Raw genomic sequence first — 25,239 nt, 5'->3', positions numbered from 1 at the left:
AGAAGTTAGCTGCTATGACTCATTGCATTGCACAACTTTTCTCCTCATCGTCAGGAGTGGTGGAGATGTGGACAGCCTCCTCCTGTGAGTCTTTGTTAGTCCATCAAATAATGGCAGAGCACACCAGCCATCCAATATGACCACCAAATGCCAGTCATTCAATAGTGACTACCAAATGCCAGCCATCCCATAGTGACACTGGAACTCCAGCCATCAACTAGTGACTGCTGAACCCAGCCATCTGTGATCTCCAAAACCAGACTTGAAACAGTGACCACCAAGCATCAGTTCAGTGATGACATCAAGAAGGTAACGAGGACCCTGGTCCAAGGAATCAGGATTATAAAGGGAAATATCAACATCTAATATTTTTGGGGAGTATTTTTAAAATATGGGGTATTGACCAAGAATAGACATCTAACTTCATTTCTAGAAGAGAAAGATTGGTTTAGGAAGACAGTGACTTTCTCTAGCACTAAGCTAACCCTTACTCCTTTCCTCAGCAGGTACTAGACACCTTTTCTATCCATAAAAATCTTCATTTGTCTTTGTGGGCATCACACCCTTATCAAATGCACACACCAAGTTAGGGACAGATGGTACAGGTTTGGGGTCACTGCCCATTTCTAGGATGATCTGTTGCTCCCATTTCCGTAATTGCTAAGAGTTTATGTTTGTCACATATGAGGTGAGCTCCTCCTCAAGTCCCTTTTGACCAATGGCTTTATAGGGATCCATCACTAGCATACAAATCTCCCAGGGGTAGGCGTGGAATCAGTGTCCTTATATTCTCACTTAAATGTGCACCTCTCCTGTTTTTGAAGCTATACAACTGCTGTGCCCCAAACCAACAAGTGTTATGAGAGTGTGACCTTGATCTTAGCTTTCTTCCCTTCCCTGGGTGTCTCTCAGCCTTGCTTCCATTGTTTCTTTTCCATGGATGCTGTGCCATGCACACAGAACATCGTTGACCAGGTCCACATGAGCAGAGTGTTTAGGGTCAGGTGGCTACAGCGGAACCCAGCTCTGCAGATAAGCAGTGGGGCCCAGTGCTGAGTCCACTGTGAACAGGCAGGAAGTGCCTCAGCGCCCAAGGAAGAAGAGAGAGGGGGTGATCAGGAAGGAGCAAAGGGCTGTATCTTGGGAGTCACATAAGACATTGAAAGGTCGAGAAGGGACCCTAGTTTTAAAAGCATTGGAAGAACATCTCAGGAAGGGGAGACATTTCTTCCAGCAATGGCCTTCAGCAGAAGCATTGCCATGGTTCTGTGAAAATTCAGTCTGAACTTCACAAATGTTGAAGCTGATTAATAAAGGGTTTAACTTTTACCCACATTTCCTAATGTATAATTTACACATTTTGTATCTACCAAAGTGATCTTATTGTCCCCACTGGTTCAATGGTAAGTTTTATCTAACTGAATGTCTCCAAATTCTGTTTTGTGTCCATTTCAGGAACAAGAACTTAGTGGGTTCAGGGCCAACAGTTAAAAATCAAATTCTACCAACAGCATTTACCAGACCTGGTTTCATTATTTCTGGGCTGTTTTTTTTTTTTTTTCTTCTTAAATTCTTTCATTGGTACATTTTAGGTATACAGTACATTTACATTTATCATTGGGTGCCTGTACCTGTACATGATGTATCTTGGTTCTTATTTTTTCCCCATTCCCTGTGCGCCCCTTCATCCCCTCCACCCTTCCCTATTTACATAGACTTTGTTTCCATTTTTTTCTTTTCTCATAATTTTTCCTCCCCCCCTACTCCCTCTAACCCTTTGGACCTTTTCTTCCTATTTCAAATTATCAATTATTCATTTTAATCATCTTAATCCTTATTTACACTTCCAGTTTCTCACACTAGAGAAACTATTCGGTATTTACACGTGTGTGTCCTATTTATTTCACTTAAGAGTATGACCTCAATATGCATTCATTTAGGTATAAATGTCTCGAGTTTCTTGTTCTTTATGGCTGAATAGTACTCCATTTTATAAAAAAACCACATCTTCTCTATCCAGCTTCCAGCTGATGGGCATCTGGGCTGTTTCCAAGCTTTAGCTATTACAAACTGTGCCGCTATAAACATGGGTGCACATATATTGCTGTGGTATGATTCTTTTAATTCTTTTGGGAAGATACTCAGCAGGGGAATAGCTGGGTCAAATGGGACCTCTAGTCCTAGTTCTTTGAGGTATCTCCACACTGATTTTCACAGTGGTTGCATCAGTCTGCACTCCCACCAACAATGGAGAAGTGTTCCTTTCTCCCACCCACCACCAAAAGAGATTGAAGAAGATATAAGAAAATAGAAAGACATCCCTTGCTCCTGGATAGGAAGAACCAATATAGTGAAAATGGCCATACTTCCAAAACTACTATATAGATTTAATGAAATGCTGATTGAAATTCCAACAATATACTTCACAGAACTAGAGAAAACAATCCAAAAATTCATTTGGAACCAGAAGAGACCTAGAATAGCAAAAGCAATTCTAAGCAACAGAGACATGGCAGGGGGTAGCAAATCCCTAACTTGAAACTATACTACAAAGCTACTGTGATAAAAACAGCATGGTATGGGCAAAGAAACAGACCCAAGGATCAATGGAATAGATTAGAAGATGCAGAAACAACTCTAGACATACTCAGCCACCTCATCTTTGACAAAGGAGCCAACCATCCTCATCGGAGGAAAGATAGCCTATTTAATAAATGGTGCTGGAAAAACTGGATTTCAACCTGTCAAAGATTAAAACTAAACCCATACCTGGCACCATGCACTAAAGTAAGATCAAAGTGGATTAAAGATCTAAACATTAAAACAGAAACATTAAATTTGCTGGAAGATAAGTTAGGTAGAACTCTTGAAGACATTGGCATAGGTGAAGACGTTATGAACAAAATCCCAGTATCATGGGAACTAGCACAAAGAATCAACAACTGGGATCTCATCTTATTAAAAAGCTTCTTCACTGCAAGAGAAACCACCAGCACAGTGAAGAGACAACCTATAATGTGGGAAAAAATTTTTAGCAGCTGTACCTCAGACAAAGGACTACTATCTAGAATATATAAAGAACCGAAAAAGATCAGACCCCCCAAATTCAAAGACCCAATCCAAAAATGGGCATCTGAAATGAACAGACATTTCTCTGACAAAGAAGTAAAAGCAGCAAATAAACATAAGAAAAAATGTTCAACATCACTGGTCATTTGAGAGATGCAGATGAAAATAACACTGAGATTCCACCTCACGCCAGAAAGAATGGCTGCTATCAAGAAATCAACCAATAACAAATGCTAGGCTGTTGTTTTGAAGCCAAAAAGTCTGATAGCATTTGGAATATTTAGAACAAGAAAAGAAAAGATGAAAGAAAGAAAAGGGAAAGAGATCATGTTTTTATTTTTCTGCTTGTACTTTTATGCAACTTTAAACCTTGAGACTGTTAAATTTCGTTAGGAGATATCTAACTTTAGATTTTCCCCCAAGTTTTTAATTTTTATAATTATATTAAATAGATACTTCCTCTCTAATGACTCAAAATCCAGGAGAGCTTTTGCCATTGTGTTTTACTTTATTTTTCCCCAATCTCTCCACAATGCATTTCTTGGGTCTCTTATCCACAGTTCCCCAAGTCTTCTCTGGATTTTTCTTTTGGTCCAATTGTATGGCATTCTGGGAAATCCATCAACTGTTTTTCTTTGGTGCTGCTCTGGTTATAATTTTGTCTAAACAAGAACACTTTAGAGAGTGAAGGGAGGAGAAGTAACAATAATGGCCAGGTCTTTATTGCTACATGCCAAGCAGTGCCCATGGGCTTCCTGGGGGCAGGCACATGTCCACCTTACCGATCCAGTTCTCCTTTTGAACTTTTAAAAATAATTTTGCAGCCAGTTGTCTTCTTTTTCACAGAAGCCTGCCCTTAAGTCATAGAATCGCACCCTCTGGGATCTCTGGGGCTATCTGTGGTCAGCCTTGCTGCAGCGGGCAGAGGGGATCTACAATGCTCATTCGCGGATCTCTTTTCTGGCTTCATCTGAGGCCTCTTGACCATGTTTTCTGTGCACATTGCGGTTCTTGGTTGGAATTGTGCATCTAGGAGAGGGGCTGGGGTAGGAATGCCCAGCCCCCTGCAGATCCTGACACCAAGACCTTGGGCAGAGTCGGCTGTCCCTAAGTGCTTGTGGCTATTGGCAGCACAGCTTCCCTCCAGCTCTGGCCCACGGTCCTCTCCGACATCTCAAGACCATCTCCTCTGGTATGGGGCACTAGTGGGACAGCTGGGACAGCAGGACTGAGTGCCCTATGCCAGTGCCCCCATGGCCCAGAGACTCCTCCGATGTGAGCTCCAGGGCTCAGAATCCTGAGGATGGCAGACACTCCATTTAATAATCATGCTTTCTGCCAACTGAGTAACACAGCCTTGTCTTTAGCTTTCATTTCCATGTGATCCATTTATATTCAGTTTTCAAAATTCTTCAGTGTTCTGCTCTGCTGTTACCTTTTCCTGGTAGCCCACAGGTACTATTTATTTTTTGTATTTCTTCTATCAAGAAATGGTTGTGCTTGGAAAGCTGTTTTGGATAGAAATATGCTTTAAGAAGTAGGACCTGGTGATTTCCAGATAGGAGCAAAGTGAACTATCTGGCAGGAGCTCGCCAGGGCAGGGTGACCTATATATAACATGCAGGCTTTTGTGACTCAGGGATAGGGCCACTGGAAGGAAGGGAGTGGGCAGATTCTGGACGCATTATTGACAGGACTGAGGATCCTGGGTAGGACCCTCAGGGTAGGGTGCCCAGGGTAGGTGCCAGTAGGATGCTGGGAAATTTCTTTTCCATGGAGACATCTACTCGTATGTCACTGGGCAGTATGGCTCCTGCCAGTGGGATGCTTGAATCCTGGCTGCTCTTACTGAAGACATTGACATCTTCCAAAATATTCATGAAACTTACACTAGTGACACAGCCTATTCTTGGTACAGGGAGCCTCATAGGGAATCACTCCAAATGTCTGAGAGATAGAACAGATGTTCCTACTCACAAACACACCAGCAATGCTCCAAGGAGCCACATGCTTGGTTTTAAACATTCACTTGGACAAATTCAAAATTACAAAGGGCAGCTGAGGTTAATAATGTCTTAGAAACTCAGTGTAAGTGATGTCTGGAAGACTAGGTGGCTGTAGAACCAAACCATTCATTTTCAAATTTGCTGCTGTGGACTGATTTATCCTTCAGGGTTGAAGTTAATGATATGGCTTTATCAATGGGGTGCATGTTATTTATTATTTTTCTAGTTCTGGGGATACTCACTTACAGTTAGGTATGAGTTGTTAACAAGTCCTACATTGGGGCAGAATGTAAAAGGATGCACTGGAAAAACTGTTGGTTGGGACACTGAGGCGTATGACTAGTATTAATCTTTCTGTTAGGCAGATTTCCTCTGCTGTGAAAACCAATTGATAAGGAGGAATGGTTGATTTTGGCTCCTGGTCACTTGGCGCCATTGGTACTGGGGTTGGTGGTAAAGCGGAAACATCAGGGTGAAAGAGCATGGGAGAGAAAAGCTGCTCATTTAGGGTGGCCTGGAAGTGGAGGAGAATGAGAAAGGAGCTTGGGGAGGAGTCGTAACACCCCTTCTAAGACGCACCCCAATGACTTAACTTCCTTTACCCAGGCCCTGCCTGAAAAGGTTCAACCACTCCCCAAAGCACCACGGGCAGGTGATTAAGCCTTCAACATGTAGGCTTTTCAGGAACACGCCAGGTCCAATCCATGATGTCCCTGGACCATGGTGAAGGAACCTGGCAATTCTTCTGGTACGATGTAAAAGCTGTGTGACAATCAGAGGTGCCTACCAGGTGGCAGCCCAAACGTGGGCTTCCTGCAGGAGAATCTCTGGAGTGGCCACTTCCACTCTTTTGAGCAGCAGTCACCGTGTGTGTCTTTTCACAACATGCTGTTGTTTTTGTTTCAGCTGACCACAATGCTTTAGTTTAGTCCCCGTAAAAAAAAAAAAAATCTGCCTTATTCTAATCAGCGTTATGAGGTGAATTTTAGGATGCAGCTTAGCACCCAGATAGGTCCCATCTCAGACAGTATGGAATGTGAAGCTTCATCAGTTAGTATTCATTATTCTCAAGGGATTGCACCAAATGTGACAGATGAACGACATGTAGCTGCTACCTCCTCCCCACTTGTGTGGTTGGCAGATATCACCAATCAACCCTTCATGACTTCCATGACACCACCACTCCGTCCCTCGGGACCACCATGACACCTACCAGCCCATCTGCCATGTCTTTAAATCTCATGGAGCCTGGACTTGGCCTTATGTCCAATAAAGTTGGTCTCCTAGTCCCATGCTTCATCCCTGCCTCATTCCCTGCTCTGTGATGACTGTGGCTCAGGCAGGAGTAACATGACACACTAGCACCACGGTGTATGTTTCCTCCATTGACTTTGTTTCCCAGGGGCAGGATGTACACAGATACCTGGGAGCACAGCACACTGACAGAGGGTCAGGGGAGTCACAGACAGGAGCAAGCAAGGGCTAAGGAAACCCAAGGAAATGTGGTTATCGAGTAGCATTTGGCAAGAGCCAGCCGTAGAGGAACTCTGGGTATGTGCACTCCTGAGGCCACTACGCATCTCTCCACATCTATAGGTGGATGGTCTAATGTCCTGTGGCTCTGGTGCCTGTGGTCATGCCTGGAACTTGCTAACCTGCTAGTGAGTGCACAAGGGACTCCAACCCGGCTCAGTGGGGTGTAAGAATGCACTTGTCGATTTGGAGTTCATACAAAGGACTCCAGTTATTAATTTCATGGAATTTGCCATCTCTCACCTCAGTCTCAATTTTGCACCGAGTCTGTAGAAAGTGGATGTCAAGAAGTACTTAACTGATTACTAATCCAATAACAGTTAGGACCCTAATGATAAATTAGTTAAATTTACCAGGCACTTACTGTGCCTCCAGTGCACAGTAAATACCTTACAGGCATTCGTTTAATTCATCCTCTGAATGACCTCATGGGGCAGTCACCACCAGTGCCTGATGAGGACATTGAGTGTCCAGCAAGATGAACCAATGTGCCCAAGGTCCCAAAGGCCTTAAGTGGCAGAGTCCAGATTCTAACCCAGGTGCATCCAATCCTTACTCAGCAGTCCCCTATCATTCTCACTTTGGACGACTCTTCTGTGTACTCTGATTGGTGTGATGAGACATGCACATGTTTGGGATAAATTATCAAGGAGATGGATCACAGGTACACATTTTTCTGAGATTTCTTGTATAACTGCAAACTTTTATGTTTGAAAAATGGATCTCTGAAATTGTTTTATTACTTTTCTAGATGACCTAGATTTGTTGATGTGTGAGACACCGCAACTAGCTTATGGAGACTAGGACATGGGCTTGGGTGCCTGAAAGTCACAGCCTTCTGAAGATGAGCGAGTGGGTGCACAGCACTCCCACCCAGGAGCCATGGCATTGGGACCTGCATCTGTTCCACCATGAGCCGTGCTCCTATGCAGCCACCCCTTCTCACTGTGTCCTTGCACACCCCAGTACCCACCTGCAGCAGCCGTGAGCACGGGCTGCAGCCACTCACCTTCACACTGCAGCAGGAAGAAGTCAGTGCTGTGGCTGAAGGAGGCACTGAAGTAGGTGCAGCTCTCCACCAGGTCACAGGACAGGCACTGCCTGTTGAAGTTGCCCACTGTGTTGGCACTGGAAGACAAGGACCCGCGTGAACCAGGGCAGTGGGTGCCTAGTCTGTGGTCAAGGCCAGGACTCCAGCTGGGTACTCAAGCTGAGGGATGTCTCTTCTACAGGGGTCCCTGCAGGCCCCTGCTGCTGCCTTCCCTGGGCCTCACTCCTGCCCATCTCCTTTCTGGGGTACCTGAGACACCCAGGTCCATACCACCACCCGAGCCTCCCTCCCATCTTGGAGTTCTCAGCACCTTTGCTCCCGAGGTGATTTCTACCTGCACACCTACGGCTCAGCTCTGTGTGTGAGAGAGGGTGCTGTAGCTTGGTACTGCTACATAGTGCTTTGCAGCCCTGAATGCAGTGCTCTGAACGGACAATGGGCAATTTGAGAAGATGAGGAGGTTTCACAAAGGGCAGAGCCCCAGGGGCCGCAGTTGGGCTGACCTTGGCCTCTTCAAAACCCGACTCTCCCAATGGATGGTGAGAGGTGCAGGCGGTGCTGTTTCCTGTGCATGGAGCTGGGTGGGGCTGCCCTGGTCAAGCCTAGTGTCACATGAAAAGTCCTGAGTGTCCACAGGCTGAAAAACAGAGGTGCCTGTATCTTGGGAGAAGCTCTCAGCTGCACCTCGGCTCTGGAAGAGGCCACTGTAACTGAAGATTCCAGTGTGGAACCCATCTTTGCAGAGATATTTAATGGGCAACATAAGGCCGCAACTGGTGCTTTGTGCTACACACAGGCCAAGCAGGCCGGCCGCCTTCTCTCTGCATAAACTGCTGGCTGGATTTCAGTGATCCTAGCAGATGTGCAAGACTGTGATCACAGGCACTCGCCAGGGCTTTCTCTCCAACCTGCACCCTATGGGAAGCTTCTCACTCTCGGCCGGGAGCCCAGGGGATGGAGGGGAGATGGCCCTGCACTTGGGCTCCTCTGCATTTCCATGAAGGACAGGGGCTGACAGGCAATGGCTCCATGCAGACTTTCAGGCGGTAGCCTCAAATTCCCTGGTCTGTACTGTATGACGCCCTCTTGATTAGCTGTGCACACTCAGCAGCAGTCCCCTGCTGGGAAGCATCCCGGAGGCACTCCAGGGTCCCTCTTCTGTCTGGCGTCCTGGCAGGAAGCACCCAGGGCCCTTCTCGACTCTGGGACAGGTAACAGAATTCTATGCCAAGAAAGACCTCAGGTCTAGTTCTCTCCAAGATCTAGGTGCCTCTATCCATCCTCAGCCTGCTTTAAGGTCATGGAACTTGTGCAAAGTTGTACAGCAAGTGTGCAACAGGCTGGGACAGCACAGTAGCTGCCCTTTCAGCCCCCAGCTCCAAACCAGATTGCTGTCCCCTAAACACCTGCTGAGAGTGACCTTCCAAGTTCACACTTGAATACAGCACAAGGAAAGACTGTAGACACCCGCCCACTATCTAGAGAAGAAACACAGAGAGGCCCTTCATCCAACAAAAGCAGGGAAATTAAATGATGTCTCAGATATGCTGGCTTCTCTCCCGGTGTAATAGCCTCTGGCCCCTCTGCGTGCTGAGAGGTGCAATCCTATCCCACAAGCCTTGGTGCCTGGGGTGGGGTGGGGGAGGCCCATGTGCGAGAGTCTGAGCTACCTGTACAGCTGGCGTCTCTGCGGCAGGTCCTCCGTGCTCAGGAAGTAGCTGCAGAGATGGTGAAGGTGCACAGGTTAGCTGCCCATTGCATGCCAGGTACCACCCTCCAGTGTTCTAGTGAGGCCCCGATTCCCTGTTGACACCAGGTACCCAGCCACACCTGCAGTCAGGGAAGGTAAGGCCAGTGCAGACTCTTCAGCCCCAGGTGCCTCCTACCCTGGACTTGCCTTGGAGCTTGGGTCCTGTTGCGGGGTGAAGAAGGGGTGACGGGCACCTGCATTTGGATGTGGGAGTGTCTTCCCTAGATCAGTGACCATCTGGAGGTCAAAGGTCTCAAACACTTCCTCTGTGTCCAGGCACGAAGCCTGGTCCAGTAAACACTCACTGGCTGACTTCACTGAGACACAGATGCTGCCCTTGTGTGAATGGGAACAAAGCAGCTTTGGGGTGCTGTGTTCAGGTCTGGACTCCTAACGTCTCAGCTCAATCCTATCTCTGCTGAGTCCAGTCTGAATAACCTGGGTTATTCAGGACTTAGCTGCTCTGACTCTGGGGTATTTCATTTGAAAATGGAAAAGCAAGGAGCCCACCCTGTGTAGATATAAAGTGAGATAATCTTGCAATGCACCCGGCATTGAGCAGAGGACAGCAGAGACTCAGGGAAGATCCATGCAACACTGCCACCTGGCTGACAGGTGTCACCTCACAGGGCTGGGGCAAGCTTCACTCTGTGCCCAGCAGTGTTGGAGGCTGGGCTATTGAGATGGACATGTATGCCTGGACAGCTGGTGGGCTGTGATTGCTGCCCAGTCTAGGAGCACAGGTGAGCAGAAAGTGCAGATGGGTCCTGCTGGTCGGGAAGATGGGGCCCCAGGACACAGCCCATTCTCACTCACATCTTATTGAGCTTCTCATCGTAGGACAGGATCTTGGTCACGTCCCAGTCCCCAGAGGTGATGGACTGGATGTTGTCATTGCTGCTGTTGGGCTGAAACACAGAGAGGGAGTCAGGAGCTGATGAGGACCAGGCTGCCACATCCATAACAGGTAACTTCATGTCACCCTGACGCCCATCCAGCCCCCTCTGCACTTGGCAACAGGAGTACTGTGGCCCACGACTCTGTTGCTTGTGTCTGGTACCCATCCCAGGCCCTCCAACTGCACCACAAGTACCTTGGGTTTGAATGCTGCTATGTGGCATGTGCCTTCTTCTCTGTGACTCCAGGCCCAGGAGGGAGGAGGGAGAGGAGAGGGTATGGGTGCATGAGATTGGGCAAGAAGACAGCACAGGCATAGAGGAGGGAAGACGGGCAGTCTGCTTTGCACTCTGTGGTCCTTGCCAAGGCTGGGTGGGGTGGTATCACAACTGGTGTGTGATTGGCACGCACTTTTCCCACGAGCTTCGAAGAGCCAAGCTCCACCATCAGAGCTATGAAATGTCATGGGAGAGAGGCATTTCCAGTAGTGACTTGGGGCATGAGGTGCAGCTGTTGGCAGATTTCTGGACAACAGGCACCCCAGGGAAGGTGCCCAAGCAGATGGAGATTAACATAGGTGAAGAAGGGCTGGTGGCCAACAGCCTGGGACCACAGACTGGGAGCGGGGTGTGGGCAAGGAGCTGAGGGGTGGATGTGGACTTGGGGGTGATAGTCGCTGGGTTCCCAAGGGCTCCTGGGCTCAGAAGCCAAGGCCCAGGGCAGGAGTGGGCACTGTGGGTGGGGTGGGGCCGGCTTCCTGCTGGTTGTGGATAGGGGTTCAGTAATGCTGATCATCTGAATGAATTTAGAAATTGAATAAAAACATCTAATTTTAAAAACCTCTTATTTCAAATGATCCCAAATGAGAAAATGAAGGAATGTGGAGCTAGAGAATGAAGACCAGAAAGGTAAACAGATGAAGACAGTTTGCAAGTTGTCTACAGGTCATGTGGCTAAGTGGCTGGAAAATGAGACTCTTTTTCTCTGAGAAGCTGTGAGTCTCCCTTACTCCCTCCCAGCTGCTCTTACATGGGTGTTTTTGGGATTTTTCTTTTGGAATTGGTTTTTGGGCCATGTCATAAACACAAGCCCCCTACTTCAAAGCCATAGACTATTTTGATGGATCTTTTTCCTATTCACCTTTCCTGACCTCAAATAACTTTAAATGATTTCAAAATGAACCCAAGGGAGGATGGGGTTTGCAACATGGAGAAGCCACAAGTTTATATCCACTTGTGCACCTGCCATCTCAGGCAATTTGTGAAGTTTAGCGCCAGCAGCACCTCTCTGATCCCCTAAGGGCAGGGACTGTGGTCACTATGAAGCCCACTTTGGGGTCTGAGTCTATGCCTGCTAATCGCTGATGTCCTGGCTCAGTGATGCTCAGTGATAACCATCAGGCCCTGAAGTCAGGCGCTCGGTGAGTGCAGCCGCCTCATCATAATGCCACAGCTGCCTCTGGCCCCAGGGACGACGGGAGGGCATTAGATGGCCTCCTCAAGGGCAGGGCCCAAGGTAAAGAAGGTCATCCAAAGTCCTGGCTGTACCCGGCCATAAGCCCAGGACCCTCTGCTGGTGCCAGATATGCCCTTTCTCATGCTAAAGTTCTTGAGCAGAACCTGCCCTGCTGGGAATCTCTGCCCTTGGATCTGATGGCTCTACAGCTCTTGTACACCCTTGGATCCACTGAAAGTGTCACTTCTGGGTGTCCATGGAATCCTGGAAAGGGCATGCATGCTCAGTTGTGAGAGCTGCTCCAACAGACACAAACTTCAGGATTCACCTGGGACGATGACACTGTGATGTGATAGAATTTTCCTCGTCCCCCCTGTGGGATCGCTCTGACGAAGAAAAACTTTCGGCCATCCTTGGAGAACACGGGCTCTTCATTCTGCAGACAAAGACAAGAAGCTGAATCAACACGGTGCTCCAGGTTATTCTGGAGAGGGTGAGCAGGACACTGTGCACCCTGAGTTCATTTTCTCCATAATTTCTAGGGAGAAAAGCAGTGGGGAGAAGGACACTGTGTAGATCTTTTCTCTCCTTAGGGAGCATGAATCAAACTTCCAGTTTTCTAAAAAAAGAGGAACAATAGGGAATTAAGAGGCCACAGCACAGGCAGAGGCAGACAAAAGAGGGTCCCTTAGTCTCTGAAGCACCAGCGGGAGGGGGGACGAGTGCGCACCCTCACACTCACCTCGAAAACCACGCGCTCCCCAAGGCAACACTGGCCACAAACCCAGGCTGCACCCCAACGTTCTGCAGTGGTCTTTGTGACCAGCCAGGAGGAACATAACCCTGAACAATCACAAACATGATTTTGTCTACAGAATAAATTCTCTTCTTTCAATCTTGACTTTGTTCTTTTCTTTAACATAATCCATTTTGCACTGAATAGCTCATCAAGAAGACAAGGGGAAAAGAAGGGGCGACATCCATAGATCGTAAAATGTAGACAAGAGGAAAGAGGAGGAGCTTGTCTACAGCTACACTAGCATGGGGGAAGCTCAACCTAAGTTGGCACTGGACAAGCCTGCAGCTGGAGCCCACACAGTCACTGTTGTCTGGAACCAGAACCAGCATTCCCGGTCTTGCTGGGGCCCCAGACTCAGGCTGGGTTTACGGGCAGAGGAGGTAGCACTGTACCACCTCTGCCTGGCTCCCCAAAGCCAGGACAGTCAGGTTCCCAGGCTCCAGCGGCCCAGGGCAGGGTGGCTGCTACTGTGATGGGTGGACAGGGACTGTGCAACAGCAGCAGCCGAGCAGCTCAAGTTTGGAAGTTTCCATCTGTGAACACCAATTAGTTGGCTACCATATATATTTTCTGATTCAAGGGGCTGCATGCTAAGGCAGATGAGAACAAACGGTAAATAAATCTCAGCTGGCACAAGGAAAACTCATTTCCCCGCAGTGAATGATCACATGCAAATACAGTATGCCCAGAGAAATAAACTATCATGTGATTAAAATGACATTTAATCTTCATGAATATTTGCAATAAAATGAAACCTTTAATCTGCAAATATTGATTTTTCTATTTAGAGCTGGAAGCGTGGTATTTAAAAGGAGAGGGAATGGAAAGACCAGCCGTTAATTTGGCCCTTTCCATGTTCTTCTATTTACTGACAGCAGAACAGACAAGGTGATGTTACTTCAGTTTTCTGGGGGAAATGTTTGCACTTTGTGCAGAGATTAAGCATAATATAATTAATTCTGGCCAGAACCATTGTGTTTATTACAAGTCCTCAAAGTTCTGATCCCATCTTTACCATGGACATCAGGAAGGACTCTGTCTTCAGCCTCTCTGAGACTCAGTTTCTCACCCACTGTAAACCTAGTTTTAGTGGCAAAGCGCATAGCTTTTAGGCCGGGCTTGGATTTTAATGCTGGTTCTGCTTCTCATTTGGTTTGGAGGCAGCATTTCTGCAACTCCATTCACAGCAGGTCTATGAGCATTGAGTCCTTTACACTGGTGACGACATCTTCCTGAGCTATGTGGAGCGTTTCTGCCAGTTCTCTCCACAGTTTACATGTGCTTATCTTCTCCAACTTCCCAGGCCAAATTTTTATATCACAAAACCAGAACTCTGTTAAAAGAAGAAGAACAGTAGGAAATGGACCCACAGGACTCCGTGCAAGCAAAGCAATCGCTCAGGGTTCCACGCCCATGGTGGTGGTGATGGCAGGGTCCTGGTGACCCACTTTCCACACAGGGCAGCAGCAGTGAGTCTGTGCGTGGGGGGGAACCTGGAGAGGGTGCCCGGCAGGCATCCACACACATCGGCTCTTCTCCTTGGGTCCTGGAAGGTCCCTGTGGGGGTCCACACTGGGGACTCTGGAAGGAGGTGGAAGAACAGTGGAGCAGCAAGGCTCAGGGAATGATCACAGCAGCCTGAGGACAGCAGCCCCTCCTGCTGTTCATGGGTAATCGGGGGACTGGCTGATCTGAGCAGACCGGGTTTCCCTGGGGTCTGCAGATTCACAAGATGTGCCTAGGCCAGGCCATTCGGGGCAAGCTCCTGTGACCCCTGGAAATGAGTGGGTGGAGGGAGTGTGTTCTTGGTGAGTATCCCCTTCAGGGGTCCCCAAAGCCTTTGAGGAGAAACACTCTGGCCCGAACAAGGAGCAGGCAGCTTTGAGGCCGGGGATGGCAGGTCCAATCAGACACGAACTCCTCGGCTGCCCTACAGGATGTCATGACGTTGCAAAGGAGGTGGGAGCACTGCAGGTGATCTTTAGAAAGCTAGGTTCATGAATTCTTTTAGGAAAACAGGATCGTGATGAGAAGCTGTTTGAAATTGGCCTTCCCCGAGAAGCAGGGACTCCGATTTCCATTCAGCCCTGGACCTGAGGTCTGCAGGGTGGTTAGGCACATGGGGCCACTTGCTGTGGGCTGGGGGACACTCCTTACCTGTGCCACAGGAGGGTCCTGGCTGCTGGCTGCCTCCCCCAGCACCATAGCGACACAGAGGGGCCACTCCCATCACACCACACAGTGCTTTAAGCTCAAGACCGCATTCGTATTTTTAAGTAGTTGTTCTTTAAGCAGTTAGCTGTTTGCTCAGTAAATACTTTCCAGTTTACATTTTAAACCCATAAGAGTAGTTATTTTAATTTATGCTATTTTTTAAGGTTTGCTTTGAATTTCCTAAGAAGGACCTGGTGTCCCAAATCCCAGGGAGAGGCTCCCCTGTGTGGGGCTGGTGCTCTGTCATGGGTGATGGGAAACACAGCCAATAGATGTAGAAGGATTCGCTGGTGACCCTGGATCTGTGACCACTCTGGCAGTGGAGGGGGGGCGGTCCATGACCTATCCTGGTCCTGGGATCACAAGCTGCTCTCCCTCAGGGCTGATAGCTCACCAGCCAGGATGCCCAGGTCCTTGGGGGAGTGTCTTGGGGCGACAGGAAGACAGGACTGGGAGCCTCTATCTTCCCCTTCCTGCCTGTCCCCGACACACTGCTGGCCTCTCCTGGTGTGGCCCTTGCTGCTGTGCAGAGTCACCACCACCCAGGCAGGAGTCCCATGACACCACCACAGGTCATTCTGCTTTTCCGTATGTTGAGGACAGGCAGTGAGGCTCAGTTTTCGAACACATCCCTCATCTCCAATTTTAGTATATGTGCTGCCAAAGAGAGGACATGTTTTGTGTTTTTTTTGGTACCAGGGATCAAACTCAGGACCTTGTGCTTTCGAGGCACGCGTTGTAACCACTGAGCTAAATCCCCGCCTCCCCATCTCCATATGTGGGAAGTTGTGCACACATCTCAGTTTTTAGCTCAGACTACATTGTCTCAGTGCTGGCACTTGGCCCGATTTTAGAATTTTATTGAGGTAAAAATGAACATGTTATAAAATAAAAATATTTTAATAAAAGCGAATAATTCAGTGCACTTGGTAAATTCACAATTCTGTGCAGCCACCACCTCTGTTCTGAAACACTTCCATCACCCCACGTAAAACTCTGCACCCACTAAGCTCGACTCCCCACTGCCCGGCCAGCTTTCTGTCTTCATGAACTTCTCTATCCTGGGTATTTCATGTAAACAGACACACTGTAGGTGGCCTTTGTGTGCAACTCATTTCACGTGGCTCATGCTTTTGCAGAACTATTACAGTGGCAGAAGGTAGAAGCCACCCAAAGCTCTCAACAGACAGGCAAATGGTGGGGTGCCATATGTGACCATGAAAGGAATGATATTGGAACATGCCATGTATAACATGAGAGGGGTTGATTCACTTTTTATAATAAAAAATTTTAAATCGACAAAATTGTTTATATTTACTAGGCATAACATTATTTTAAAGCACATGTGTATCATGGAATGGCCACTTTGAGCTAGTTAACATATGCATTTTCTCATAGACTTATCATTTTTCTGTGTTGAGAACCACATAAAATCTATTCTTCTAGCTATTTTAGTTATGTGTGTGTGTGTGTGTGTGTGTGTTTTGGTACTGGGGATCGAACTTGGGTCCTTGTGCTTATGCAGCAGGCGGCGAAACCACTGAGCTAAACCCCTGGCCCAGTTACGTGGTTTTTTTTTTCCTTTTTTTTTGGTACCAGGGATCGAACTCAGGACCTTCCGCTTGCAAGGCAGGCAGCGAAATGACTGAGCTAAATCCCTGGCTCTCTTCTAGCCATTTTAGAGAATAGAACACCTTGTCATTACACACAGCCACCAGTTTCCTTCAGTCTGACTGAAACTATTCCTCTGTTGGAAAACACTGGCAGGGGCTGAAAAAGGCAACCCTGTGTGCAGAAGTGAGAGTGTATGTGTATGAGGCTTCTGCACGGCCGCGGGGCTACGACAGGTTTCGAATTCCATGGCCAAAAGAAGCCCAGAGTCAGGGTGCAAAGATGTTCTTGAAGGGCCACAGTTGATAGGCATGCTGGTCAGCTTCAGTTACTCCCATAAACAGCATTTACCATACCAATAAAGAGCGTGTCTGAGCCTGGCCACCGTAAGGTTTAAGACTTAAATCTGGTTTGATTTTGTTTCCCATAGAATTTTAAGACAATCTCCAACCCCTTAGGTGGGACAAAAAGAAAATAACTCTGCCCCTCTTCTTTCTGATGCAAGAGTGTGGAATGAGACAGAAAGAACTGAAGGAAAAAAGTACCAGGCTTGAGGCTTTTCTTTCTGTGTGTAAGCTTAAGCTAAAAAAGCCATCACAGGCAGGTTTGCATAAGCTTTTCGCCATCCCTTTGTTATTTTGTCTTCGTGATGCTGTGGATGGAACCCAGGACCTCATGCAGGCTGGGCAAGTGCTCACCACTGGACCACACCACTATCCCCCTGTTCCTTTCAGTCTCAAGCTCCTAGGCCCTGTTCTAATGTCCCTTTCTGTGTCTGAGTAGGGATAAGAACTCAGGGGGAAGTTTTGAGGAAGGGTCTGGCTGAGTCACAGAGGCATCTACTCCAGATTAAAACAAACAGGAGTATCAATCCCATTTTTACTTTCTTTCACCATCACAGACTAGATCTGGGGAACCCATCATTCTGAATTCCCCCAAAGGTGTCACCCAGCTGGGAACAGAGGTCTCTCCAAGCCTCCTGTTTGAGGTGCCAAACTGTGGTCTTCCCACTAGCTTCCAGGGAACAGAGTTTCTGGAGGAGCCCGGAGCTGCCAGGGAAGGTGAGGATGAGACAGGAGCCCCACATCCTTATGTGTTGCTAGGTTACTCTTCTTAGGTGACTGGAGAAGTGTCAGAACCCCAGAAGGACCCAGTGGAGGGCAAGGGGGTCAGTTGGAGGTGATGGTGAGGACCAGGAGGGGACAGTTACCTGTCTGTGGAGCCAGGCTTCACTTTCATCCTCATGTTTCTGCAAAAAGGAAATAACAGCATTAGCACAGGGTTCTGTGACCAGCGGCACAGAAGGCAATTTGACTTCACCAGCACAGTGGCTGGACAGGCACAGGGTGGCTGGCACAGGGAGCAGGTAATGCTGCTCTGCTCTTTGTCCCTGATGTGGCTCAGCACCCAACATGAGTGTCCTTGAACAAGAAGAATGCCACTGTCCCCAACAACAAGGACAATCCACTGCAGTGAGGAAGCCTGCAGAAGATGGTGGCATCTCTACTACCTGGGGTCTCTATTGGCCACCATGTGCCCACTTGGGGGTCCCCACTGGTGGCAAGGTTCCTCAGAGGCGGATCACACTGCAGGAGTCCTGAGGTGTTGTAAACCAGAACTCTCTACAAGGGTTTAAAAGCTGTATGACAGTCCATCTCCCAGAAGAGCCCGGAAAGGCGCACAAACAAAACAAAAATAAAACCCCAGCCCAGGACACAGCTGCTGGGCCTACACGGTGTGTCCCAAAGTCCCGGGCCTGCTGCTTGTGACATCTGACCTGGCCCCGGGCAGGGTTGTGCCCCAGGCTGCATGCACAAGTTGGGCACGGAAGACAAGTGGCCAGGGAGTACTTGCCACACCAGCCCTGGGCCTCCTGCCTGCCCGCCTGTCCCTCTGTGCCTTCTGACACCCAGAAGAATAATCTGAATCTGCTCCAAGTGACTTAAAAGGGAAGAAAATTCCTGGCCAGCTCAGCAACATTACTCCTAGGCACAAACTACTGTGATTTTCTGCCATCCCTAGCCAGCGCAGTGGGAGCTGCTCTTCAGAGTCCTTAAGGGAACCTGCTTACGGAGCCTGTCCCCTTCAAAGGCCTGCCCGAGGCTGTGGGTTCATCTTTCAAACTCTACACCAGCTGGCTCACTTCTCAGGGGCGTGGGGGCCAGGCAAGCTGCGTTTCCCAGGCTAGGGTCCAACTTGCAATTCTCTTGCCCCAGCCCCCAGAGAGCTGGGATTATAAGCATGGGTCACCATGCCCGGCTTCCAGCCTTTCTTACTTTCATTCCTCCTTGCTCCCTCTTTTCGTCTTTCACTCTCTTTCCTACATTTGTCTCCTTTCTAACTACGCACTGTCACTGTACATGTGTTCTGGCCTCCCCAGGACCTGCTGGATTGGGAGGGAGGTCCCTGGACCCCCAGAGGCAGGGGAGGAGGGAAGAGCAGAAGTGGTCCTGGAAGCCTGGGCTCCCACCTGAGCCAGTTCCCACCCCTCCTTGAGCACCACCCCAGGAACAAGAGCACTCAGGGATCGTGCAGCTGCAGGTCCATGGAGGCGCCTCTGGCACTTCCAGGGTACAGGTGAAGGGTGCACAGATGGGGGTGCAGGGATTAACATGGACTCTGGGCCTAGTGGCTCCCCCGGGGTTTTCACAGTGGTACCAGATTTACCCACCAGGTGGCACCAAAACTAGAGGCCTGGACCTTCAGCAGGAGCTGCAAAGGGGCAGCTCAGGCCCAAAGGGGCTCTGACGCCACCTTGCCGCTTCCTGCCTCAGTCTGGTCCCATTCCCATTGTACCTTTGTGCAGACCCCCGTGGTGGCATCGCAGAGGGTCAGGATGGACACGTTCTGCGCCCGGTTCAGCCAGGTCACGGCGACCTTGGTGCTGGTGGCCCACTTCACCATGGTGATGTAGTACTCCCTGCAAACAGGCCAAGGCAGGAGTGAGCAGGGTGCCTGGGAGCAGGAGACATTGCATCCCAGCCCAGACACAGGGCAGCCTGCAGTGAGGGTGCACAGATGGCTACCAGGCTCTGAGTGGGGGTTATGGTGGATGCAGTGGGCACAAAATGGGAAACCGAGTTACCAGCACGAGGCCTGAGACCTGAGTCACTTGTCCGCCGATGCACCTCATACCTATAGGGCCAGGTGGCTGCTTGGAGCTGCTTCTGGGCTGGAGGTCACCTGGCCTGTGGCACACACCACACCCACTCACCACACCACACACGGGACACCACACCCTAGGCAGGCAGAGGGGGACAAGGGGGAAGCAGGGGGCCTGAGAGCTCAACTCTGCAGACCTGGCTGTTCAAGGCTCTCTGCTCTCTTCTCTCCTCCTCCTTAAGACAAATACCCAGGGGTATCACAGCTAATTAGGGAAACTGGTTCATGTTCTGGGCTTCCAGTGACCTTGGCTTGAAACTCTCAGTGCCACATGCCAGATTCTGGCCAAACCTGAAAATACCCTGGGGCTTTGTGCCATCTTCTATGAGTTTTTGAGACTTCTGGGCTCTGGTGATTAATTCCAACCTCCAGAGCCCTCCAAATACTGGCTTTTAAAAATCCCCAATTTCATATTTAAGACAAAGAAGAAAACGTCAAGAAAATGAGTGCTCAAAATAAGTATCTTTAGGTGACTTCCCAGAATGTTCTACAAGCCAACTAACCCTACCTCAGTAACAGTGAACCTTTTAGAGACGGGTGCCCAAACTGTAACCCCAAATCCATTATTTTTCTCAAAGTGCCAACACTGCAATTAAACCTGAATATGGAAGTTTTAGTTTAGAAAAAAACCACTTATACATTAACATCTTTTGTCTTAAAAGAAAAACAACACATGTGCCATAGGTTTTCTACCACTGACCTACCCTGTGTCTATCTATAAGAGCTGCTGTTCAAAATGACTGCCTTGTGGTCTTACAGGATCTTTATCTCCAAAGAGGTAAAGTATGTCTTTATGCAGCACAAGTGCAGCACCTTGAGTGGGCAATTCCTAGCAAGCTGAGAAGGACCCTCCCTGCACCAAATAATTATTTCCACTAGAGGGGACTAAATACCCTGGTTAACTGAGGGATAGTCCCAAGCTTCAGTTAGGACTAAGCCTCAGCTTACCAGGAAGCTAAGTTGCTGGGTCACACATTTCCCAAGTCTACCTGTTAATCAGTGTTTTTGGCAAGTTAGCCTAAATCAGGGTAAATATGCAAGCAGAATGAACACACCAGGTCTGGGCTGGAGCCTCTGACTCAGGGGGTTCTGTGGCTTGGGGCCGGCAGGAATGGGAATCCCCTAACATGTTCCACTGCAGCCTGGGAAGCTTGCTGAGGATGCAAGAGGTAAGGAAGATCCAAAATGTATACACAGAGAATAGGGCATTCAGGAGTCGCCCAACTCTCATGATCTTCTACCTTCCCAGTTGGGACCTTTCTGGAACACAGCCATGTCTTGGATGCCATCTGTCCCAGTCCACACACTCTGGGCCCTGGGCATGGCTTTGAGAGGCAGTGTGTCCTCTCTGGCAACTCCCAAAAGTCCTGGTTTGCTGCCAGCTTCACTGCCCCAAGAGTTAGGATGCCTTTCATGTGGAATTGGTCATCTCTGAACATCTGCAGGCGTCACCATTTTTATTCACTTGGTCCTTAAAAGTATTTCAAGATCTGTGCCTAGATCTTGCTTCCCATGGAACACTTTTTATTTTCAGGGATGTCCTGGCTGGTCTCCGAGTTTACCCTGGATGGAGGTTGGCAGTTTGCAGGGCTCAGGGGCTGACTGAATGCTGACAGCGACTGGCTGGAGCAAATTCAGGAGCTGGGTGCTCCCTTCCAGGACCAGGGAAGAGGCCTGCACCCAGAAGAGTCACCTGAGGTCACACGATGGCCTGCAATTACTCTGCATTATACCCTGTCTCTGTGTACACTCCACGAAGGAGAAGGGAGAGCCCCTGGGACAAGGACTTTTCACGTGTGCTTCACACGACTCAGGGACAGCCCCATTTCTGTTTCTGTGAGTTGAAAGCACTCATCCCATGCTTGGTTTTCATGGTGATCTTTTGCATGAATGAGCTTCATACAGGCCAAAAATGATCATGTTATTCTCAATTTTTCTGCTCTAATTTAGTATATGAAAAGCTAGAAATGGCAACAGAACTTGGAGACATAGCTTCTCTTTTTTGGCAATAAACTCCTTAGCAGTGGTTCTGGATCAGGGCACCAAGAAACACCACCAGGCTTGGTGCACTGGGTGGCTTAGGGTGGCACTGATAGCAATTGTATGGCCCATGCAACCACCTGATCACTCAAGTTGGAAGTGCTTGGTCACAAACACAGTGGGAAAGCCACTACCAACCTGGAGTTGAAGTGAGGCAAGGACATTCCCCTGGAGAGACAAGGAAATTAGCATGGAGAGGCAAGGCATTACCCTGGAGAAGGTTATAACTTCTGCCCATGGTACCCACAGGCTGTCTTTCTCTGTTCACTAAAAATTGTCCATTTAAACACAGGAAGTGCTATATTCTCTTCTCATTTTACTTTCCTAGTTTGTATGTAGCATGAGGCATGTGGTATGGGGGACAAAAGTAATGGCAATAATGAGGACAGGTGCACGTGGCCCAACTATGCCAAGTTCCTAAGGAGCCTGGCCTGGAGGGGTCCCCACCCATGATGATGGGGTTCAGTGGCGCTGGGACTGCTCTCTGGGCTGGTCATTTTACACAGAACTCAAACGTTCAGTCTCTCCACTTGTATAATACGAACTTAAAACACTCGTGTCATTTTAGAGATTTTTATGATGATGAAATATGAGAAATATTCTTCCAATCTTGAAATGATAGAAATAATTACAAGACTCCATAAAGACTGGTAATGATATAATGAGATTTCCATAAGTGAACGAATGTCAGGAAGTGCCCCACCTCCATCAGTAAGTGCAGAAGTCCACCTTGCCTGTGGCTTCTGATCCTGTCGCTGGGACCCTTCACCCAACTCGCCCTCCATGCTGTACAGTGGTCTCATCTCTTGTCAGCGCTTCCTGACTCCATTGAGTGCACTCATGACTAGAGTTGGCTTCTATCAGTTTGAGGTAGAGACCATCTATTCCAATTTTTTGTAGGGTTTTTATCATAAATTCATGTTGGATTTGGTCAAATGCTTTTTCTGCGTCTATGGAGATAATCATATGGTTTTTATCCTTGGCTCTATTGATATAGTGTATTACATTGATTGATTTTCATATATTGAACCATCCCTGCATCCCTGGGATGAATCCCACTTGATCAGGGTGTATGATCTTCTTGATGATCAATTAGACAAGAGAAAGAAATAAAAGGAATAAAGATAGGTAATGAAGAAGTCAAATTGTCATTATTTGCAGATGACATGATACTCTAGATAGAACACCCCAAGAACTCCACCAAAAGTCTTCTAGACTTAATAAGCAAATTCAGTCAAGTAGCTGGTTACAAGGTCAGCACACAAAAATCAATAGCTTTCCTCTACACCAATGACAGACTCACTGAGAGAGAATTAGGGCAAATAATTCCTTTCACAATAGCATCCAAAAAAACTGAAATACCTAGGAATCATCCTAACAAAAGAAATCAAAGACCTCTTCTCTGAAAACTATGGCACTCTGAAAAGAGAGATTGAAGATGATATCAGAAAATGGACAGACATCCCCTACTCCTGGGTAGGAAGGATCAATAAAGTGAAAATGGCCATACTTCCAAAACTGCTGTATAGACTTAATGCAGTTCCATTTGAGATCCCAGCAGCATACTTCATAGACCTCGAGAAAACAATCCAAAAATTCATTTGGAGCAAGAAGAGACCTAGAATAGCAAAAGCAATTCTAGGTAACAGAGACATGGCAGGGAGTATCACAATCCCCAACCTGGAACTCTACTACAAAGCTACTGTGATAAAAACACCATGGTACTGGCAAAGAAACAGACTTGAGGACCAGTGAAACAGATTAGAAGATGCAGAAACAACTCCAGACACACTCAGCCATCTCATCTTCAACAAAGGAGCCAAACACCCTCACTGGAGCAAAGATAGCCTCTTTAATAAATGGTGCTGGAAAAATTGGGCTTCAACTTGCCAAAGATTAAAACTAGACCTGTATCTCTCACCATGCACTAAACTAAAATCAAAATGGATTAAAGATCTAAATATTAAAATAGAAACTCTGAACCAGTTGGAACAGAGGTTAGGTAGAACCCTTGAAGACATCGGTGTAGGAAAAGATTTTATGAACAAAATCTCAGTTGCCCATGAACTAGCACAAACAACCAACAAGTGGGATCTCTTCTTATTAAAAGGCTCCTGCACAGCAGGAGAAACCACCAGCAGTGTGAAGAGACAACCCACAATGTGGGAAAAAATCTTCACCTGCTCTTCCTCAGACAAAGCTCTACTATCTCGAATCTATAAAGAACTTCAAAAGATCAGACCTCCCAAATTTAAAGACCCAATCCAAAAATGGGCATCTGAAATGAACAGACATTTCTCACACAAAGAAGTAGAAATAGCAAATAAATACATGAAAAAATGTTCAACATCACTGGTCATTCGAGAGATGCAAATGAAAACAACGCTGAGATTTCACTTCACTCCAGAAAGAGTGGCTGCTATCAAGAAATCAACCAATAACAAATGCTGGCGGGGCTCTGGGGAAAGAGGAACCCTGCTCCATTGCTGGTGGGAGTGTAGACTGGTGCAAGCACTGTGGAAATCAGTATGGAGATACCTCAAAGAACTAGGACTGGAAGTCCCATTTGACGCTGGTATTTCACTGATGGGGATCTTCCCCAAAGAATTAAAAGAATCATACCACAGTGATATATGTGCGCCCATGTTCATAGCAGCACAGTTTGTAATAGCTAAAACTTGGAAACAGCCCAAATGCCCATCAACTGGAGACTGGATAAAGAAAATGTGGTTTTATTTTAATAAAATGGAGTACTACTCAGCCATAAAAAAATGAGAAATTAGAGACATTTAGAGCTAAGTGGATGCACATTGAGGCAATACTCTTAAGTGAAATCAATAGGACACACATGTGTAAATACCAAATAGTTTCTCTGGTGTGAGAAACTGAAAGTGTAAATAAGGACTAAATGTATAATAGGTAATGTGAAATAGGAAGAAAAGGGGCAAAGGGGAAGGAAGTGGGAGGGCTAGGGGAAAGGATAGAAGGAAATGGGATTAATATGAGAAAATGTAAAAATAGGAACAAAATCTTTGTAAATAGGGAGGACTGGAGGAGTTGAAGGGAGGGCTGGGCAAGGGTGAAAAATAAGAACCAAGAGAGACTATGTAAAGGTGCAAATTTCCAATGATGAATGTCATTATATTGTCTACCTAAAATGTACCAATGATTAGAATGAATAATCGATAATGTAAAATAGGAAGAAAAGGTCCAAAGGGATAGGGGTAGTGGGAGGGGCAGGGAAAGGAAAGAAGGGAAAGGAAAATGATGAGAAATGGAAAAAATGGAAATAAAGTCTTTGTAAATAGGGAAGGGTGGAGGGGGTGAAGGGAGGGCTAGGAATGGGGAAAAAATAAGAACCAAGATGCATCATGTAAAGGTCCAATTCCCAATGAGAAATGTAATTGTGTTGTATACCTACAATGTACCAATAAAAGAATTTAATACAAAAAAAAAAAAGAAAAAAGAAAAGGGCACCAGGCTAATACACTCACTTTACAAATCAGGGAGCTAAGAATTCCTGTCTGTAGTAAATATAATATAAAATAAAACCCTTGTGAAACTATTATTTTGGTTAAGAATGGTAACTAACAGAGAAAATAAAATGCACCTCTTCATATATTCTTTGAAAAATCAATAAAGAACCAAGTAA

The 25,239-nt window shown here is 47.3% G+C and overlaps 1 protein-coding gene across 6 annotated transcripts in view; it reads right to left on the bottom strand.

Moving 5' to 3' along the window:
• Dpp6 (dipeptidyl peptidase like 6) overlaps window positions 1–25,239 on the bottom strand; it is an 863,175-nt gene that overhangs the window by 53,367 nt on the left and 784,569 nt on the right. For all 6 annotated transcript variants that reach the window (XM_004860345.4, XM_004860347.4, XM_004860344.4 and 3 more), the window contains exons 11-16: window positions 19,182–19,305; window positions 17,596–17,634; window positions 12,090–12,197; window positions 10,226–10,317; window positions 9,330–9,377; window positions 7,618–7,736 (exon numbers count right to left, since the gene is read on the bottom strand). In XM_004860345.4, coding sequence (XP_004860402.2) covers window positions 7,618–7,736; window positions 9,330–9,377; window positions 10,226–10,317; window positions 12,090–12,197; window positions 17,596–17,634; window positions 19,182–19,305 — 530 coding nt within the window. The remainder of the gene's footprint in view (window positions 1–7,617; window positions 7,737–9,329; window positions 9,378–10,225; window positions 10,318–12,089; window positions 12,198–17,595; window positions 17,635–19,181; window positions 19,306–25,239) is intronic.

This window comes from Heterocephalus glaber, unplaced genomic scaffold, assembly GCF_053883595.1.
Source record: "Heterocephalus glaber isolate CG9 unplaced genomic scaffold, H.glaber_assembly_v1.0 deba00000818, whole genome shotgun sequence".
Lineage (NCBI taxonomy): Eukaryota > Metazoa > Chordata > Mammalia > Rodentia > Bathyergidae > Heterocephalus > Heterocephalus glaber.
The sequence above is the reverse complement of the archived record's forward strand: the minus strand, read 5'-3'. Positions and strand labels throughout refer to the sequence as shown.